The sequence below is a fragment of the Arachis hypogaea genome, chromosome 5 (assembly GCF_003086295.3).
Source record: "Arachis hypogaea cultivar Tifrunner chromosome 5, arahy.Tifrunner.gnm2.J5K5, whole genome shotgun sequence".
Taxonomy (NCBI): domain Eukaryota; kingdom Viridiplantae; phylum Streptophyta; class Magnoliopsida; order Fabales; family Fabaceae; genus Arachis; species Arachis hypogaea.
The window spans coordinates 1,574,252-1,589,286 of NC_092040.1; the positions used below are offsets into that span (position 1 = coordinate 1,574,252).

A 15,035-nucleotide genomic window follows, 5' to 3' on the forward strand; every position below is an offset into this window, starting at 1 on the left:
TGTTTAGTATTTTTCCAACCTCATCCCAAATTGGGCTTTGGAATAGTTTTCTTCTGCTGGCATCACACATATTCGAGTCATATATATTACAAAGTGCTACATTCAACATTCATCCAAGAATTCTTAAATATCATCATCCAATAAGATCAGAGCTCTTCAAATTTGTCTTGAATAGGGAGAGAATTCGAAACATCATTATGGTAGAAATGTATAACTTGTTCCTTTCATTATGTTTGGTTGCCATGATACCAATCTTGAAAGCTAATATCTTAGAGAATACAACATACCTGAATGATTTTGATGAGGAATATTGGAAGGAAAGAGCAGCAATTGCTGAAAAAGATAACAGAGAAGCATATTTCTTAAATCCATACGAGATTTCTGGCAACTTCAGTTCTACTGTTTTAGAGTGAGCATTCTCAAACTATATATATATTATTACATATTTAATTTCATAGGAACAAATTTTAGCATAAATACAAGTTTTTTATATGATAATTAAGTGTTTTTTTTTCTTTTTTCTTGAAAATACAGAGACATAGTTGGAAACAAACATGCGAGAAGAAGCTTGAAGGGTAAAAATGCAAGAGTTCCATGCATGGCAACAAACAACATTGATAGATGTTGGAGGTGTGATCCTAATTGGGCAAAGTATCGTCAAAAGCTTGCAAATTGTGTTCAAGGTTTTGGAAAAAACACAATTGGTGGAAAAAATGGTCCAATTTATATAGTTACTGATTCCTCAGACAATGACATGGTTAATCCAAAACCAGGTACTCTTCGCCATGCAGTCACAAGAACAGGGCCATTATGGATTATCTTTGCACGTAGCATGTTTATTAGACTCAACCAAGAACTCATAATGACTAGTGACAAAACTATTGATGGAAGAGGAGTTGATGTTCACATTACTAGAGGTGCAGGAATCACCATTCAGAACATTAAAAATGTGATTATTCATGGAATTAAGATTTATAATATTGTTCCTGGTACCGGTGGACTTATCAGAGATTCTGAGACTCATTTTGGTCAAAGGTTAAGCACAGAAGGTGATGGAATCTCTATTTTTGGCTCTAGCAATATTTGGATTGACCATGTTTCTATGAGAAAATGTGCAGATGGTCTCATTGATGCCATTATGGGATCTACAGCCATTACCATTTCTAATAGTCATTTCACAGATCAAAATCACGTAAGTATTAGTAAAATCAACCATTAATGTATTTATGTATAAATATATATGTACACATAACATAGTCGTTTTTTTAAATGGACATTTTGTTTTTTAGTTCTAAAATAATTGTGTAATTATTTGTGATATATAGGTTATCCTGTTTGGTGGGAGGGAAGAGCACACAATTGATAAGATGATGCAAGTGACTGTAGCTTTCAATCATTTTGGGAAGAGATTGCTGCAAAGAATGCCAAGGTGCAGATTTGGATTTTTCCATATTGCTAACAATGATTATACTCATTGGCAAATGTATGCCATTGGTGGTAACAAGAATCCAACTATTATTAGTGAGGGCAATCGATTTTGGGCTCCGGATAATATTCATGCTAAAGAGGTATGTTATATGTAGAATATCTATGTTGGTAAAAATTCAGGTGCAGTCGACTTCACGTAAAGTTGATAGCTAAGAGCCATTAGATGAAATTTTAGTTAAATCAGTCAAATCATCTAACGACTATCAGTTATCAACTTCACGTAAGGTCGACTGTACCTGAGTTTATAGAATTCAAAATACAACATTTTGTCTTGTATTACTTGTAAGTTTTAATTCACATTATTTTTCTCATATAATATATGATCTTTTTTGGATGAATGGTGAAGGTAACAAAGAGAGTGGACGCAAATATTGGAGAATGGAAATCATGGCAGTGGAGATCAATAAATGATGAGTTATTGAATGGAGCATTTTTCGTACAATCGGGATCTGAGTTGGTAAATTGGTCAAACAAAAATAAGATTGCATCAAAACCTGGAAAATATGTCGCACAACTTACTCGCTTTGCTGGCACCCTTAGATGTAGAGTTGGTAAACCTTGTTAGCCATCTTTATTTCCTTGCAAATTGAGTTGTGGCAAAGGAGAGAATAGATTGAAAACAAAACCATCATAAAGTTCTTTAATTTTATCTTCTTTGTTAACAATAGTGTGTCAAAAGACAAAATGTATATCTATATATATTAAAATGGTTCCATGGAATATTTATATATATCTATATATTTTAATGTTTATTATTATTATTATTATTATTATTATTATTATTATTATTATTCAAAGGAGCGAAGTATGTGAAAAGAAAATCAGAGAATTCAGATAATCACGTAAACCCATATCATTAAGAACTTTGGAGGATTCAAACATATACTCATTATTTGACCTCATGGCACTCAAAAATTGATTCGCGAAACATAACTTTAAACGTAAGCATGCCACATAGTATATCTGATTAATAAATACTATTAATATATTAAAAATTAAACGAGCCACTGAAATAAAGGTGTTTTTTAATAATTAAAATTTAACACAAATAATCAATTAAATCATGTTATTTTTATCAAAATTAAGCTAGACAAATTGATTTGATCGAAAAATAATGAATCAAATTTTAAACTGGTCTAAATTAATATTATTTTTCTATAGAAAATGACTACAATACCCTATTGTAGAAAATGACTAAAATACTTCTATTATATATATTAATTTTACAAATTCTAAATTTTAATTCTTTATTTTTCTATCATAGGGTTAGAATTTAAAATTTTTAAAATTTATATATATATAAGAGTATTTTAATTATTCTCTATAATAAGGATATTGTAGTTATTTTTATAAAAAATATTAATTTAGATCAATTCAAAATTTGATTTATCATTTTTTCGGTTAAATCAATTTGTGTAGTCTAATTTTGACAAAAATAACATAATTTAATCGATTATATATGTTAAATTTTAATTACTGAAAAAACATCTTTAAAAAAAGACATTTTAGACATCTTTATCTAAGTGACTCCCTAAAATTAATCACCAAAATAAATCGACATACATTTTGTATATAAATATATGTATTATTTTTAAATAGACTAAAATATATTCTACCACTAAATATACATGGAAATGTTATTAATTAAATTTTTTCCTTTAATATATGTAAATATTTTAATATTATGATCTTATCTATAATATTTATTTTAGAAAATATTAAAGTTCATTTGGTTAATAAGTCGCTTAACAACAAAATTAACATAGCGATAAACAGTGATTTTTTTTTAACAATAACTGAGTTGTTAATTAATATTGTTTAACTAATTACATTTCACTGAATATGTTACTAAGGATGGTAAACATTTCTTCCAAACTTAAATAGATGGACAACTTTGAGTTCAGTTAAGAATTTATAGAAATAAAAATAAAATATTTTAAATATTAAAAGTACAATTAAAATTTAATTTAAATATGCAAGACTAAAATATATATTTTTATCAATAAATAAAGAGTAAATGTCATTTTCGGTCTCTAATCATTTGTCCGATGGACTTTCCATCCTTTAAGAAATTTAAAAACTCAAATCGGTCCCTATCTACTTTGATATATGTACGTTCCAGTCCTTGGTTAGAGACCGGAAAAGACATTACCAAGAATCAAAAAAGTATTTATTTAAAGTTGATAGGGACTAGAATGTACATATTTTAAAATAGATAGAGACTGATTTGAATTTTTAGATTTTTTAAAGAGCGAAAAGTTCATCGAATAAATGATTTGAGACCAAAAAAGACATTTACTTATAAATAAATCAAAGTGGTATCTGAATGTGTGACAATTTGGTGCAGAGCGGCGTGGATATGCCGTGGCCATGGCGTCATGCCACAGAAAGTATCAAAAATTTCGATGGTACCGGAGCCTCATTTTTTGGCTATTTTTTTTTTAAAGGGTGTTTTTCGTTAATATTATAATATTTTAGTATAATACAATGATATTGGATAAAAACAAATTGTGAGTAACAACCAAAAATTAAAAATAATAAATAAAAATTGTGAATCATAATTCTAGATAGAATAAAAAAAAATAAAAAATATTATAAAATTCAATAATTAAATGTTACACTAAATTTTTTTTATATAAAAAAATAGTCATTGACTAATTTTTTTATATGAAAAAAATAATATCCGTACTCAATACGCAAAGAATATATTATTCCGCTTTCATAATTTTAAAGATACCATAAAATCTAATAACTAAATATTACACTAAAATTTCTTCCATAATTTTAAAGAATAAACGGAAAATTTCATCTTTTATATTATCCTTAGCACATTTGTTATCAAAATTCTACTACTGAAAAGAATTTTACTAATGAGTAAAGATACAAAATATATATTTTTACTTAAAATATATAAATTAAATAATTAATGTAAATAAAAACTAATTTTTTATTTTCCAATAAAAACTTTTTTAATTTTTATCTTTAACTAGTGTTCTTAACTAACAACAACAACAAAGATGATGATTCAAGAAATATGTGTTCTAAATTCAGAAGTATAAAAATTGATTTTTCTAATATATTTAATATATTAAAAATTTAAAAAACTTATTTAATTTATAAATATACTAATAATCAAATTAAGTAAAGTAGTGGAAGGTCACGTTTTGTTTTCTCACGCACACCGAAATTTGTGCGCCGTGTGCAATCCGCTTGCTGTAAAAGATTATTAAAGAAGGAGTAATTAAAACAATATCTATGAAATTAATTTGATTAAATATATTAAATTATTTACTAATTCTTATTATATTTTAATTTTAATACATCGATTTAATAAAATATTTTTTAGATAATTATTTATAAAATTAATATAAAAAATAATTATTTTTATTAATATATATTAGGCAATTAAATATACACGAAATAATATTTTACATTATCAAAATATTTTTGTATTATTATCTTCCATGAAAATAATTTTAACCGTATGTCCTTGTAACTTGTAAGTAACACTTCCAAACTAACCTCAAAAAAAAAAAAAAAAAAACATCGCGAGAATCAACACTACACTATATTATAGTACCTTGTACACAACATTCTTGTGTTCTGTCTTTGACCCTTATAAATTTATTTATTTATTTTTTATTATTACTATTTATTTCAAGTTATTATTTCGTGGTTCTTCCTTACCATACAAAAAGCTGGTCACAATTTTGCAAAGCACCGAACTTGGTCATCATTCTCAAAACCACTGAAGAAAAGGGAAAAAAAAGTTTGCAACTTTCAAGTTCAGTGAACGTTTAAGGCTTCCGGGCCGGCATTGATCTTGTTGTTCTGTTCTGTCTGTGTGAGTATGTGTTGGAATTTTTAAATGGGGTGTTGTTATATTTGTTTTCTGAGTGTGTTTTGAAATATCTTTGATCTATGTTTTGGACTGAGTCTTCTTTTTCTTTGCTTTCACTTGCCAGCGTCATCCAAATTGATAAACACGCGCTTTTTTCACTCGGCTTGTTTTTTCTCTCACAATTGCTTGGTTGTCATTGAGTTGGTAAGACATTTTTGTGATAGAAATTAGAAATCGTCTTTGCCACACTGCATTTGTTTATAACTTCATGAACCACGTCTTGCCATTTGACACAGTTTTCCCACTTGGAGTGGTTGCTGATGTTGTTGTTCTTTGAACTTTTCTAAGCTTCTATTATTTAATTATTCATTAGCTTAATTGTCTTTTTTCACATATATAAGTCCACGATGGTAATGAAGTAGTGGATGTGGTGTTTTTGGATGATGAAATTTCAGGTCTTGTAGAGAGTGTTTGGAACTGTGGAATTTTCATTTCTCATCATGGCATCTAAGTCACCTCGATTCAAACACGGTTCATCAATGGTTAGAAAAATCACCCAACTGAGCAATGATCTTGATCATGATCAAGATCAAGAGAGTGAGAATGGTGGTGGTGGTGTTGCTACCTACACAGTTCACATTCCACTAACCCCTGATAACCAACCAATGGAGATTGCTCTGGAGAGATCGACTTCGAGGCGAGTGGAGGACCAATATGCATCTAGTTCATTGTTCACTGGGGGTTTCAATCAGGTTACAAGGGCTCATTTGAAGGAGAAGATGATTGAGTCTGAGTCAAGCCACCCCCAGATGTCGGGGGTGAAGGGATCGTCCTGCGCGGTCCCTGGCTGTGATGGGAAGGTTATGACCGATGAGAGGGGGTTAGACATACTCCCTTGTGAGTGTGATTACAAGATTTGCAGGGATTGTTATAGGGATGCTTTGAGAACTGGTGAGGGGATTTGCCCTGGCTGCAAGGAACCTTACAAGGAGTTGGATGCAAATGATGGATATAGGGCCGGCCAGCAGCCTGCACTGCCCTTGCCACCCGGTGCTGGAGTGTCGAAGATGGAGAGGAGGTTGTCGTTGATGAAATCGGGGACTTTGACAAGGAGCCAGGCTAATAATGACTTTGATCATGCTCAGTGGTTGTTTGAAACTAAGGGGAGCTATGGCTATGGGAATGCTATGTGGCCGAAAGAGCCCGAAAACGATGCTAGTTCTGTTTCTGAATGGATGGGTGGTGATCCTCATGTGTTCAAGGAAAAGCCATGGAGACCTTTGACCCGGAAATTGACTATCTCTGCTGCAATTCTGAGTCCATATAGGTATAAGATCCTTTTTCCTCTTAATTTCTTTTGCTTTACATTGAATCTTTTAGTACCTCACTAATGATACCACTGAATCTTTTAGCACTTTGCTTTGCTGAAAACTGAATTTATAACTAGTGTTCCTTCATTCTAAACCAATAAATTATGTTAATTTATCTGATTCGTAGTTAATTTCTAGTTTCTTGTTGTTGGAGTTGGTCAATGTTTGATGGATGCTCTATGTACTTTTGTATTATTTGAATCAAGATATTAACTAATTGAAAGTTAATTTTCATGGTGTTTTAAATTTCAGGCTAATAATATTTGCTCGGCTAGTGATTCTTGGTTTCTTCTTAGCGTGGAGGGTTCGAAACCCCAATGAAGATGCACTCTGGCTGTGGGGTATGTCTGTTGTTTGTGAAATCTGGTTTGCCTTCTCCTGGCTGCTTGATCAGCTTCCTAAGCTCTTCCCTGTCAACCGGTTCGCGGATCTTGATGTTCTGAAAGAGAAGTTTGAAACTCCCACTCCCAACAATCCTTCTGGCAAGTCTGATCTCCCAGGAATAGATATTTTTGTGTCGACTGCGGATCCTGAAAAAGAACCTCCACTTGTCACAGCAAATACTATTCTTTCCATTCTAGCTGCCGATTATCCGGTAGAGAAACTTGCATGTTATGTCTCTGACGATGGAGGTGCACTTCTAACTTTTGAGGCCATGGCAGAGGCTGCAAGTTTTGCCAACTTGTGGGTTCCTTTTTGCCGAAAGCATGACATTGAACCGAGGAACCCCGACTCATACTTTAGTATGAAGAGAGATCCCTACAAGAACAAAGTTCTCCCTGACTTTGTAAGGGATAGAAGGAGGGTAAAGCGTGAATATGATGAGTTCAAGGTTCGGATCAATGGCCTTCCTGATTCAATCCGCCGGCGTTCTGATGCTTACAATGCCAGAGAAGAGATAAAAGCTATGAAGCTTTGGAGGGAGAATGGACATGATGAACCAATGGAGAATGTGAAAATTCCTAAAGCTACTTGGATGGCAGATGGTACCCACTGGCCTGGCACTTGGACAATTCCAGCATCGGAACATTCTAGGGGCGATCATGCTAGTATCATACAGGTAATTTTTCAGTCTTTTTAAGAATAGCTTTTAATTTGGAGTGTTCAAGATTTATAATGATACAGAATTAGTCTAAAATGTTGTATTTTCTCACACAAATGCAGGTCATGTTAAAGCCTCCAAGTGATGAACCACTAACAGGTGTTGCATCAGATGCAAATGCTATGAATTTAACCGAAGTTGATATTCGCCTTCCCATGCTTGTCTATGTTTCTCGAGAAAAAAGACCAGGCTATGATCACAACAAGAAGGCCGGGGCGATGAATGCGCTGGTCCGAGCCTCAGCCATTATGTCAAATGGTCCTTTCATACTTAATCTGGACTGTGACCATTACATATTTAATTCCCAGGCATTGAGAGAAGGTATGTGCTTCATGATGGACCGTGGTGGCGACAGGATCTGCTATGTTCAATTCCCTCAGAGGTTCGAAGGAATAGACCCTTCGGATCGCTATGCCAATCATAACACAGTCTTCTTTGATGTCAATATGCGCGCCCTTGATGGGATTCAAGGTCCTGTATATGTAGGCACAGGTTGCTTATTCAGAAGGACTGCACTCTACGGCTTTGATCCACCTCGGGTGAAAGAAGAGTCTAGTTGCTTCGGCCGCAAGAATAAGAAATCCTCCACAGTTGCCTCACTCCCGGAAACTGGTTCTGTTGAGGATCAGTCATTTGCAAATGGTGGCGCCTACGATGAAGGCCTTGCTCTTATTCCCAAGAGTTTTGGCAACTCAAGTCTCCTTATTGATTCAATCAGGGTGGCCGAGTTCCAAGGTCGACCCCTCGCTGATCATTCGTCCATCAAAAATGGAAGACCACCGGGTGCTCTAACCCTTCCTCGGGATCTTCTGGATGCTGCCACTGTGGCAGAGGCTATCAATGTTATCTCCTGCTGGTATGAAGACAAGACCGAATGGGGCCTTCGAATCGGGTGGATTTATGGGTCTGTTACTGAGGATGTTGTGACAGGTTATAGAATGCACAATAGGGGATGGAGGTCCATATATTGTGTGACTAAGAGGGATGCCTTCCGTGGCACTGCTCCGATCAACCTGACCGACCGGCTCCACCAGGTTCTTCGTTGGGCTACCGGCTCTGTCGAAATATTCTTTTCTCGAAACAATGCTCTTTTGGCCAGCCTCAAATTGAAGTTCCTACAGAGAATAGCTTACCTCAATGTTGGAATCTATCCATTCACATCAATCTTCCTCATTGTTTACTGCTTCCTTCCAGCTCTTTCCCTCCTTACCGGTCAGTTCATCGTCCAGAGCCTCCAAGTAACATTCCTAGTGTACCTCTTGGGCATCACCGTGACCCTTGTCTTACTCGCCATCCTCGAGGTTAAGTGGTCCGGTATTGAACTCGAAGAGTGGTGGAGGAATGAGCAATTCTGGCTGATAGGAGGCACTAGTGCCCACCTTGCTGCAGTTCTCCAAGGCCTACTTAAGGTGATGGCTGGCATTGAAATTTCATTCACTTTGACATCAAAGTCAGCCGGGGACGACGAAAACGACGAATTTGCTGACCTCTATATCATCAAATGGACATCTCTGATGATACCACCAATCACCATCATGATGGTAAACTTGATAGCAATAGCTGTGGCAGTTAGCAGAACTATATACAGCGAAGATCGAAAATGGAGCAGCTTGCTGGGTGGTGTGTTTTTCAGCTTATGGGTGCTGGCTCATCTCTATCCCTTTGCAAAAGGGCTCATGGGAAGAAGGGGTAGAACACCAACCATTGTGTTTGTATGGTCAGGGCTTATATCAATCACCATTTCTCTTCTTTGGGTTGCCATTGATCCTCCTTCAGGTAGCTCTGATATTGGAGGATCTTTTCAATTCCCTTGATTCATTCTTTTCTATTGTTTCTAGTGCTGACTTTTTTTCAGCTAGCACTTGTAAGTAATCCAGATTTCAGACATTGTTTCTGACTTTTTGGTTCATTAATATACCTGTGATTCATTGCTGTTCAAATAATAATCATTTGCTTCATTTTTGTTTATTTAATTTTGAGAAGCAAATATAATGTCACTAAAAAACTTAGGGCCAGTTTGGCTGCGAAACTTCTTAAATAAGTTCTTTTGAAAAAGAAGCTTAAAATATAAGAACTTTTATTAATAACAATTTTTAAATAAGTTATTTTATCTTTGAAAAGTTATTATAGAAGTTACATTTTTTAACTTCTTCAAAAGCTCTTAAATAATTTTTTGAAAAATTAAAAGTTTATCTAAAAAATTGTACCAAACACTATTAATATAACTTTTTATAAGTTAAAAGTAAAAAAAAAAAATAGTTTTTTAGTGTTTCTCAAATGGACCCTAGAAAGTCAAATTTATTATTTTTGCTTACAGAGTCTCAAAACAAGTTTGTGGGGCACGGATTCGGTACACGGGTAGTGTTAGCGCATCCAAACGCCATTTAGGAGTTTGGCGTACCGGTCAGCCAGGGAGGGCAAAAATGAAATACGACGCTTTTTTTGGGGGCTTTCTGCAATTTCATATAAAATAGGAGGGCATGTTTACGATTTTTAAAAAGCATACAATTAAGTTGATTGTTTAAATTAGCTGCACACTCAGTATTTGATTAACAACTATTACTGCCGCTCTCTTCCTCCCCTGCCCTTCCGTTGCAATCGCACTCTCTTTCTCCTGTTTCCCCTCCGTCGCAATCTCACCCTCTTCCTCCCCTTCCCCTCCGTCGCAATCGCATCGTCCCTTCCTATCTCCACCACCGAGAACGACTGAAACCTCCCCAGTCAGCTAACTTCTTCTCCCCCCACCAACTCAGTGTTAACGATTCTGTTTAGGCGGATCGAAGCACACAATCAGCCTCACCACATCTGACGACCACGGTACCTGATCTGTATTGTCGGTTGGCTTCGGCAGTAGATGGCTTCGCTGTCTCCATCAATGGAAAGAAGGTACCCGCTGTATTATGACCCTTCACTTGATTTACAAATATCCCCCTTTTTCTTCGTCATAGGTCTGAAATTGTCTTTGAAGTACGTCCCACAATTTTGCGTGTTTCGCTAAATTACCGCGTTGTTGCTGTTTGGCACAGGGTTGCCGGTGATGAAGATACCACTGGGGGCGAAGCAAACCATGGAGTTGGATCGGTTGAGGGCGAAGGCTTTGCAGGGTTGGAATCGTACGAGTACGATTTACAGGAAGATGAAACAGAAAACGACCATCCGGTTGAGGGCGAACGCTCTGCAGGGATGGAGTCGGACGAGAACGACTTTCAGGAAGACGATACAGAACACGACCGTCATGCAGAGGCCGATGTCGACAATGGGGATGCGGTTGAATTGGAAGACGGTTTGGACGGCGCCGGAGGAATGTCTGAGAATTATGCGGAAGAGGAGTTTTACGCCGTTGATTCCGCCGAGTCCATAGGTTGGATTGATTTTTTGAACCTGAGCGCGGAGGATGTTCTCCGGTTTAATTTCGCAGATGTTGACATTGCATTTGAGTTCTATCAGCAATATGCAAAGCACCATGGATTTGGCGTGAGACGTTCCAGAAGCGAAAAACGCGGCGAATTAAGGATACGGCAGGAGTTCGTGTGCCACCGACAAGGGTTCCGATCCCCGAAGTTCTACTCGATGCCTAACCGGCAAAAGAGGCCGAGGGCCGAGACACGGTGTGGATGCCCTGCAAGGATGTTACTCCGCATGGACGATGAATCAGGACGTTGGCACGTTGCGTTCTTTTCAGACGCGCATAACCACCACGTTCTTGAGTTGCGATTTTCTTCCATGCTCCCGGGCCATCGGAGGATGAGCGAAGCGGACATCCAGCAGATGAACGACATGCGCAAAGGGGGCATTGGCGTGTCCCGAATCCACGGTTTTATGGCGAGCCTGGCCGGCGGGTATCATAATGTCCCGTACACAACAAGGGACATGCACAATGTAAATGCGAAGCAACGAAGGGAGGGTGGCCTAGATGCGGAATCGTGCTTGAGGTATCTCCGAGAGTGCAAGGCAAATGATCCAGCACTGTACTACAAGGAAGTCGTTGACGGTGAGGGCGTGTTGCAACACTTGTTTTGGTGTGACGGCACCAGCCAAATTGATTACTAGTGTTTGGAGACGTGGTTGCGTTTGATGCAACGTACAAGAAAAACATTTACCTTTCACCTCTCGTAGTATTCTCCGGTGTGAATCACCACAACCAAACGGTTGTCTTTGCCGCTGCACTGGTGGCAGACGAGAAAGAAGAGACCTATGTCTGGCTGCTTCAGCAGTTGCAAACTTCAATGAAAGGGAAGGCTCCCGTGTCCATAATAACCGACGGTGACAGGCAAATGAAGTCTGCGATCGAGCAAGTTTTTTCAGAGGCTCACCATCGACTCTGCGCTTGGCATCTACTCCGAAACGCCACGAGCAACATTGGAAAGCCCAAATTCACCAGGATGTTTAGGGATTGCATGCTCGGCGACTACGAGGTCGGAACATTTCAGAGAAAGTGGTTTGAGATGGTTGAGAAATTTGGAGTGGCCGATAAAAGATGGGTACAGGACATGTACGAGAGAAGGCACAGCTGGGCCACAGCACACATACGGGGAAAGTTCTTTGCCGGATTTCGAACAACATCAAGGTGCGAGGGCTTGCACGCTGTGATATCACGGTATGTTAAGTCTCGATACAGCTACACTGAGTTTTTACGTCATTTCCATCGATGCTTGATGTTCGTCCGCGCAAAGGAGGTGGAGGCCGATTTCGAGTGCGCAAAGGGTGACCCTGTTATGACCACCAACCTGAAACAGCTGGAGCGGAGTGCAGCCGACAACTACACTCGTGCGATATTCTATTTGTTTGTTCCCATTCTTGACAGGGCCTGTGTAATGAGGGTGGTTGACTCTGAAGACAACGGTTCCTATTTTATTCACACCGTCTCTCGATACGGCACTCCGGGGAAGGAGTGGCGTGTTGTTGCGACGTCTGATACGAGGGAGGTCCGATGCACGTGCATGAGAATGGAATGTTTCGGGGTCCCTGCGAACATATAATTGCGGTGCTTGTTCTTAACAATGTTCATGAGATCCCGAGGTCTCTGATATTACCGAGATGGACCAAGGATGCAAAACTTGTGGCGGTGGAGTCGATGGGCGTGATTTGGGATTCTGTACAACTGACACAACACTGGTGCCTGATGGATTGGTACCGGAAAGTGTGCAAGATTGCATGTCACAGCACCGAAAAGTTCCAGTTTGCAAGAGACATAGCCGTGCTGATGCTGAAGCACTTCGAGAACGAAGATGCAGGGAACAGCAGTTTTCAACAGGAGGGGCCACCTACGGAGGGTGGCAGACCCCCGGCGCGAAATCCACCCAGGCGTAATACAAAGGGTAACGGTGTTCATGGTGGAAAGAAGACCCAGCGATGTCGTTTGTGCCGGGAGGTGGGACACAACAGGACGACGTGTCCGGAGCGTCGCACCATGGAACCATCCAGCTCAGTTGCAGAAGACATGGATTCGATGGACACTGACATGGTGGGTTGGTCGCTCTATAGACGATGTAGTTAAGTTTTCTGCTCTGTTAAATGGATCTAATAATCTATTTTTTACATTGGTGTCAGGTCTATGATAACCTATCCGGCGATCTGTATGCGACCGCGAAGATTCCTTCGTTCGAATGCTCCGATAGTGACACGCATGCCGGGTTTGCTAACAGCGACTTCACTGGGACCAAGACGTCCGGGCCAGTCATGTCTCTCGCCGATTGAGCAAAGGGGGCCGACAGTCGTCACCACCGTGTGTTGCAACGGCAGGTTGGTCGAACCCTTTGACGTTCTCCGGTAGGTTGTAGCCGCACACCTAGTGTTGTCTGCATGTCAAATAGGTACAGAACCGTCTACATGTCGTCCACGTTAAAACAGTTTTTTGGTATGTTGGCTTTCCGTGGTATGTAAATGTTCTACAGATATCACCGTTTTTAACCGAGATTCAGGATGTGTAGGGTTTAAGTGGTGTCATGCGAATAGCTGCAAATCGACTGTCAAAGCTGATGTATTATTATTCGGTTGTTGTCCACCGTTTTGTTGAACCGGACATGGTAGTTAGGGGCATTTTTACAGCCATTCTATGATCAGTGGATATTTTGTATGTATGGTAAGTAGATATTTTGTATGTAGTTGGTAGTAACGTTCAGTGCATATTCAATCGCGACCTAGAAGTTCTTTGTAAGGGATCGTTGCTTGTGGATGTAATTTAAAACAGACGCTTAAAACAGCTGAAGTGAGGAGTACTAAATGAAGCACGGCAACAACTTCGAATCAATAAACAACCACGCACACTACTGATTAGCATTCTGAGGGTATTAACGCCTCAGTGGGAAGTTTCAAAATTAAAAAATGCAAAGATACAAAATGCAGGTGAAGTGAATCGAATTACATTCAAGGTTCACAGCTTAAAATAACATTCAAACTTCAAAGGCAAAAATTGACATACATTTCTAATATGGGCAGATCAGTCCGTTTGCAATGCTACGTGCACGTTAACGACAGAAACGATAATCGTGTTTATCATCCAAAACATAAGCTAATGAGGGGAAGGTAGAATTGTATTCCTGCGCCCCAATAACATATAGATTCAAGATACAGATGTATGGACATGCAGGTTGCACCACCGTACTTGACCGAGTTACTTGGATGGGGTTGGGGACGGTGGCTTGGGGTTTAGGGGACCGGAGTTCTCAATATACATGCAGCCGGTATTCTTGCGGCACAAGCCATTCGAAGACACAAACATGGCCGTGTCTTAGTTGGCATGCAGTTGCTAAGGCAGACCAGCCAATTCCAAAGCATCCGTTCGTCCTCCCGACGTAGTGCGTAAACCGAATGGTCCACGCGCCCCTGTCGTTGGTAATCGTAATTGGGCTATCCTCGCATACTCCCGGCAGAGGGGGGACATTCGGCTGGAAGTGAAGACATTTCTTTGGGTTAGATCAATAAAATAGTTGAGTAGAACAATAGGATATGAAATAGTTGCCCTTAAAAACAATTGTCGGCACACTTACGAGAAAACGGTTTGCCAGGCGGTGCATGATTGGAATTACAAAGAACGGATTGGTCGATCTGAACCCATCGGCTATGTGCCTTGACCTGGGGGCCGACGGATCGGTTATACAAGTGGAGTCCGTCCCGGGGCCGGCATGGGCCAAGTAGTTGATTTCCATTGTGTGACCGTTGAAGAACATGACGTACATTGTGTTCTGAAGGGCATGGTAACGGAACAGCACAAGCCACTGATCCCTTAGGCCAT

At 38.7% G+C, this 15,035-nt stretch overlaps 3 protein-coding genes across 8 annotated transcripts; all 3 read left to right on the plus strand.

The window, feature by feature from the left end:
* Positions 1–282: 282 nt before the first annotated feature.
* Positions 283–2,053, plus strand: LOC112799887 (probable pectate lyase 3). Its single transcript, XM_072236506.1, has 3 exons — positions 283–1,192; positions 1,326–1,568; positions 1,835–2,053. The coding sequence occupies exons 1-3, from the start codon at positions 599–601 to the stop codon at positions 2,051–2,053; spliced, it is 1,056 nt and encodes a 351-aa protein (XP_072092607.1). The 5' UTR covers positions 283–598.
* A 3,032-nt stretch (positions 2,054–5,085) lies between these two features.
* Positions 5,086–9,741, plus strand: LOC112800058 (cellulose synthase-like protein D3). 6 transcript variants are annotated; one of them, XM_025842116.3, is made up of 5 exons: positions 5,086–5,332; positions 5,454–5,533; positions 5,785–6,656; positions 6,952–7,759; positions 7,864–9,741. In XM_025842116.3, the coding sequence occupies exons 3-5, from the start codon at positions 5,830–5,832 to the stop codon at positions 9,613–9,615; spliced, it is 3,387 nt and encodes a 1,128-aa protein (XP_025697901.1). In that variant the 5' UTR covers positions 5,086–5,332; positions 5,454–5,533; positions 5,785–5,829; the 3' UTR covers positions 9,616–9,741. The 6 variants fall into 6 exon arrangements, with proteins under 6 accessions (XP_025697901.1, XP_025697904.1, XP_025697902.1 ...); XM_025842117.3 differs by having other exon boundaries at positions 5,087–5,336; XM_025842119.3 differs by lacking the exon at positions 5,454–5,533.
* A 914-nt stretch (positions 9,742–10,655) lies between these two features.
* On the plus strand, positions 10,656–12,780 carry LOC112799888 (protein FAR1-RELATED SEQUENCE 5-like). The gene is made up of 3 exons (XM_072236574.1): positions 10,656–10,687; positions 10,750–11,792; positions 11,918–12,780. Exons 1-3 carry the CDS (start codon positions 10,656–10,658, stop codon positions 12,778–12,780), a joined length of 1,938 nt encoding a protein of 645 aa, XP_072092675.1.
* Positions 12,781–15,035: the final 2,255 nt, after the last annotated feature.